Source organism: Eufriesea mexicana, unplaced genomic scaffold (assembly GCF_001483705.2).
Source record: "Eufriesea mexicana isolate 0111107269 unplaced genomic scaffold, ASM148370v2 scaffold4744748127, whole genome shotgun sequence".
Taxonomy (NCBI): Eukaryota; Metazoa; Arthropoda; class Insecta; order Hymenoptera; family Apidae; genus Eufriesea; species Eufriesea mexicana.
Window position 1 is genome coordinate 330,850 of NW_016907969.1, and position 6,290 is coordinate 337,139.

Here is a 6,290-nt window from a genome sequence, read left to right on the forward strand (position 1 = left end):
CAGTTTTTCAATCAACGCTTCATTGAATATGTAATATCGATATATACAAATTTAAGACTTAAATTCGTATTCTAGAAGTGCTAATTTAAAAATTATCGTTCGCTTTCCGAGTACACGAGTTATCAAAATCTCTTATTTGAGTGTTATTTAGATGAATAAAAAAAAAAGAAAGAAAAAAAAGAACTTATTGTTCATGATCAAATGAACGATACTAATTTACGGACGGTGCAGTCGATAGAATTTGATCACACATTTGGATCGAAATATAGAGCGTATCCTATACATTAGACATACGAGGTGCAAAATTATACTTTTGGTAGATTTTATATACCACCCATTTACTCGTCCCTTTGGAAAACAAGGATTCTAAGTGTCTTGATTAATAGATCGCTTCTCTGTTTACCCTAGTGCGGTACTCAGTCTCATATTACATGATATGGAAGCTATTCGTTTATTGACTTATACGTCAGATTTTGTTAATGGTCTTCTTGGCCATACGTTTTTCTCTAGGATCTTCTCTTTAGCTTCCCATAGTTGAGTAAATTTCTCATTCAAAGGTGTGATGTATGTTTCTATCCATTCTTGTATGGTATAATTATCGTATATGTTTTCCATAGCAGTTCTTATTTCTTTCTCGATATACATTATCTCCATCTTGTGTCTATCCAGTTCTGAAACTGCTCTTTCTACGTGACTAGGATTTGAAAAAGAATATTTTAAGTTGTACGGTTTTAACCATCCCTTAAACGTATTATCTTGCTCCATTTTATTGACTTCCTGAGTCAATGAAAACAGCCGGAGTATAGCAGCATATATTGATACACCGTGATAACTGCATCTTGTCCAACCGTATTGTGGTTCTGGGATACTTAAAGAGATGATACCCTCGCACTGCAGTGCTTGTAATATCGGAGAAGGTACTTCTGTAGGAAATCCACTTAAATCTGGAGCTTGTAAAATTGCCAAATTTACAGCAAGAGAGGGTATGGCAGAGGGTAGAAGCTCACAAAGCACACTAAAATGGTCATATCTTTGCCATCCTGTTAGGATAGCACCCTTAAAAGTAATCTGAGTAGAATATCTATTGATAATTTCTAACCAACGTTGATGGTTCTCCATGTGGTAATTAATATCGGTGTAGTATCTATCTGGTGCAGTAGCACCTTTGAAAGCTGTAGCAATCCAAACATTTTTCCAAACCGATGCATAACCTTCCCACAGTTGATCTGATAATGATGCTCCAGGATCAGTGGTATATTTCCAAATAACAGGCTCTACCATTAAATGTAAATCTCTGTCTTTTATCTCTTTAGATAATATTTCTCTAAATTCATCATCCCACATAAGAACTGTAAGTTCTGGGTATTTGCTTTTGATATATCTTGCAACTTTTGAGACATGATCTAAGAATAGTTGTTTTTTACGCCACTGTCTTTTAACCATTATGTCTAAACACCTAGAACATTCTCCTATTTGGTAAACTTCATCAGCTCCAATATGTAAATGCTTTATATCAGAATGTGTTTCCATTATTTGATCTATCATTTCGTATATTAATGGAAGAGTTTTATTGTAAGTAGGACACAGAACTTGAGGGTAACGTGGTACTTCTCTATAATCTTTATATTTGTCTAACTTAAGAATGAATTCCATGTGACCAAAAGTTTGAATCAATGGTATTACTATAAGTTCATTCTCATAGGCTATCTTTTGAATATTAGCAATATCCCTTCTACTATAGCAATTACCTGCACTGATATTTTGTAATACTCCTTCAAAAGGAAACATATCTTCATACTCTATAAGTATACCAGTGGCACCTAATTTTTTGAGCAAACGTAACAGGTACTTGTAATAACTTGGTTTGGGAGGAGCACCTTTTAAATCCAAATGCACAATTTTATGACCCTTAAAGGAAGAAATCGTTTCTGCATATGATCTACCAGAATTGAAGTCACTGAATAACCTTTCTCCATCGCTTTTTAATTTTCCCATTATCTGAGCCTCTATTTGCTGTCTTCTGGCAATGTTACGGGGATTCTCTGTGAGATCGCTCAATGGATAAACTTCTTCGATTTTAAGTCGCGGATTTAATTTATTTGACGCGATGTCCTTGACCTCATTACCGAGAATATGATAAATAACAATCAACAGGGTAAAACTGATCATTATAATGACCATTAAAGAGGCTCTGCCTCTTAATCGCGTCATAATTGTCAGTCCAGCAGAACATCAAGATCGACTCACTTTATTGTTATTTCTATCTAATCAAAGCTCTTGTTATTTGTAGCACGATCTGATTGCTTTTCCTAATGAATGTCAGCACTTGTATGAAAGCAACGTATGTTACCTTTAAACTCGTAATTTAAATTAAACTTAGACAATACGAATTTATCATTACAAATTAATATAATATTCTGTAATCAACTACTACTATAACAAAATAATACGAGCTTTTTTTATTATCACAGATTAATAACAGAAATAACAGATCATTGTTGCTGCTATATAGTAATAAACGCTATTGAAAATCAGGTTAGGCAACTGCGAAAGATAATATTTTCTCTTTAACCCTATAGAATATCTTGAATTGATTTGCTTACACTTTTGGTTCATTTAATTTGTAAATTAAACATTTGTATATTTTACTTGATTAAGAAATAGAGATATCGTAGGAACATTTGATACTCGTCAATGTGTGCTTTTATACGATTGGATATCACGTTATCGCAAATATGACAGAAATATTCCCTAAACTGTACATAACCATCTTTTTATACTGCACATAATATAATATTTATTACAATAATTTATAAATTTTTACAAATTTTACAGCCAATAATGATCTACCTACAATATCATCAAAGTATACGAAAAAAACATTTTAATGACTCGTAGAACGAATATTATATATTATTAATAAAACATCAATTAATCATTCATACTTGCCTCGTTCGATTTCGTTTGAAAGATATATTTATGAAATCAGGGTTGCCACTGCTGTGCGCTTGACCTATAAATAACAGCTCGTCATTCTGCATTAAATTTACTTAATGAGATCCAGCAGGTCATGATAATTTGCAACGATATTGAATTAAGATGTGCTCGGCACTTGCGTTGCGATCTCACTTTGTTTCTTTAAACATCCATTTCTCACTATTGATTTATCATCGAATAAAACACGTTGAAACAAATATTCGGTGTGTTCGTTAATTTATGTGGAAAATACACATCGATTAAGCGCATAAAGTACAGAACGGAGGGTTGCACGAAGCTAAGAACGAAAATAGAGTACTCGTACGTTTAACAAGAAAAGAATCAAAGACGAGCGAAACCGGAGAGGCTCGTAGCCGTGTAATCGAATCCTTAGCAGCGAAATCTTAAATCCTAGTCCTTTATCTTATTTCCAGTTTCCGCGAACTGTATGACCACCCGTTACATACTTAATGAACATGACTCACATCTCTTTAGTTATGACGAGAGTAGGGGAATAATTCTAGACAATAAAGCTATTTAATGATGCCACTCTACAGGAGTTTAAACCATGCGCATGGAATAACGCGCGTTTTTGTCATCTTTGTGATTACAAATTTGTTACAGTATTCACTGTGATCAATTTTATATTCAAATTGTATTTCTAACTTAACTATTATCATTCCATCTTTCCATTTTATTCATACATCTATATGAAACAAACGATTTATGGTTAAAAGCGAGGAAATGAAATTTCACAAAACATTCTTTCAAAAAAAAAAAAAACTCACCGAATAATCATCGTATATTCAAAGATAAATGCGCTTTCATATTTAACGTATCATAATATACGATACATGAAAGCAAAAATATTTGTCTCTGTGAGAAAATATTATTCCCAGTATTTGAAGAGAAAGTCGTATTTTGAATTACACCGTTCCTGCGCAGTAGATCCTTGACGTTGCGCAGTTGGCGATCAATAAGTGTGCACGCAGGGAATGGAAAGCTATCTCGAAATCACGATCCTCCTGTAACATTTTTGATATGAAAATAAATTTAGATTTAAACGATATTTTAGTAATGTATAAACGCTTACTTGAAAATTCCATAACAAGAACGAGTGCCCCGGGGACAAAGGGAATCATCCTTTCTGAGTCATATTGTTATCAGTGACAAACGAAAAAATATTCGATTTAGCTAAACGAAATTGTTCAATTCGCTCCATCTACATTGGCCGAGTCTGAAACCGCAAAGGCGTCAACGTGCTTTCATAGCAACCGAACCGAGACAAAGACTCGGCTTCAACGATTATTCAGAAATCATGACTCAAGTCTGCACATGTAGACGCTGTATCTATGTTTGTTCAGTTTTTTCCCCGAGTGTGCATGCAGCTGCGTGACCGAAAAAACAACTGTATCGGGGGGGAATCGAGGAGATCATTGCTAATGTACCTGACATATGCATACCTTGACAACGAGTGTACGATATCTACATCTATTTGCGTTGCCGGCCAATTAAACCGAAACTCGAGAGACAAAATCTGTACGTAGAAACGCGAGATCAGCACGCTCAAATAAATGTTTATGACTTCATATTCCCGTAAATCACATTCCTCGGTTAGAAATTTATCAAAGCTGCTGTTCGAAAGAGCACCGAAATCTGTAAATAGTCGAGGTATGCATAAAATACATATTTGATTATCAACCGTTGATAACACGCAAATTGTGGTGAACGTATTCGACGATCGTTTCGATTAAGCAACGTTACGTGTCGAAGACAGCTGCGTATCCGTTGCACATTCCCCCGAGAAAATTCTCGATCGTAGGCACATGCACACGCTTTCGTTCAGAGCAACGATATACATTCTCAAGGGTCTTTCATGGCTGACAGATCCGGTGATAACGCGTTATTAAAGCAAGCTACTCGATGCACTGTATAAGAAGCGACCAATTACGCGAGAAACGTTGCTTCGTTTCTTTTATCGCTATTAGAGAACAACCCGTCTTTGTTGGCACTTTAGGAGTGAAAAAAAAACGATTAATGGATCAATCGAACTAACATAAGTCTCGATATGCCAATGATAACACGTGACAACCTCTCGTATGAAAAAGTAGAGAGAGATAAAAAAAGAAATAAGATGAAGATCCCGCGTGAATTCTCTATCGAGTTAATTGCAGCACGGCAACTGCATTTCTTTCGAAATGCATCGGGAAATTGTGTGTAAACAAAAGGAAGAGAGTGTGCGTGAGGTGATTTTTCGCTGACAATGAGGAAACCTTGCGGCCACGAACACACACACCAACGGCTTTCATTAAAGGAAGGGCACGCACTCCCGGGCTCTTTCGAGTCGTCTGGAACCTCCTGAGATAACGTGACATTACGGTCAGCCGTGCGAGCAGTATGCGCGCGAACGTCGGAGAACGCGCACCTTCTTTCCTCTTTTTCTGTCATTCTTTCCTTCACCACACAGATCGAACCATTGTTCCGTTAAAATATCTTCGCACGTTCCGTAGTGACATCTCTCATTCGTCTCGTCGTCGCTTGATCAGTATTCGAAAATGCTGTGACGTGACCAATCGTGATATATCGATCGGTATACTCGTGTTAAACTTTGCAGCCACGAATCGTAAGTTTCTAATCGTACAATTCGTCACGTTTATGCCTTTGCTTTCTTTCATTTCGATCCTACCTCGCGATTCCTCTCGAAAGTAACATACGTAACCGTGGAGGTTTTTCCTCGCGAAAAGAATGCGGGAAATTGCGTTGAACGAAAGTGTGCACTGCGTAAAGAATACCGTTTGACAGCATTCAACATCCACCAGCGCGAAACAGGAAAAGTGAAAGGACTTCATAGACTTTCCGTAGAGGCGATTCGGCACGTGATGCTGCCATTCGTATGTGCGACCGTTAAATTACGTCTGACTGTTTTCGTGACCGACTTCAGGTTTCTGGTAAACGCTGCGTTCTATAATCCTGTGAATCTGCACCCACGGATATCGATTCTCGTTCAGATCGACAGACAAAGGCGTGAACTGATCGCTCGTTTACGAATCGATCAACGTAAATGGTGAAACGATACCAACAAGGTGACCAATTGAATTGCAAGTGGCATGTTCGCGCGGAAAAGTGCAACAATCTACGTGACCGTCGACCTGCTGTGTCGAAGCTTGCATGACACGGCACGTTTCAAATTATCATTTCTCTCTTCTCCGACATGATACGTCCGTCGTCTTCGTCGTCGTCGAGTTTACAGAACGCGAGGCTTGAATTAAAAATAGTTGGACATGGTGTGAAAACGCCAGCGGAATTTTCGGCAT

The 6,290-nt window shown here is 37.0% G+C and overlaps 2 protein-coding genes across 2 annotated transcripts in view; one reads left to right on the plus strand and one right to left on the minus strand.

Moving 5' to 3' along the window:
* Nucleotides 1-226: 226 nt before the first annotated feature.
* On the minus strand, nucleotides 227-2,413 carry LOC108550017 (hexosaminidase D). Its single transcript, XM_017903612.1, has one exon. It carries the CDS (start codon nucleotides 2,209-2,211, stop codon nucleotides 460-462), a length of 1,752 nt encoding a protein of 583 aa, XP_017759101.1. The 5' UTR covers nucleotides 2,212-2,413; the 3' UTR covers nucleotides 227-459.
* A 2,845-nt stretch (nucleotides 2,414-5,258) lies between these two features.
* The window catches only part of LOC108549969 (shootin-1), a 5,531-nt gene continuing 4,499 nt past the window's right edge, over nucleotides 5,259-6,290 (plus strand). Inside the window, exon 1 of the mRNA XM_017903559.1 lies at nucleotides 5,259-5,599. The gene's annotated coding sequence lies outside the window, so the exon portion shown is untranslated. The remainder of the gene's footprint in view (nucleotides 5,600-6,290) is intronic.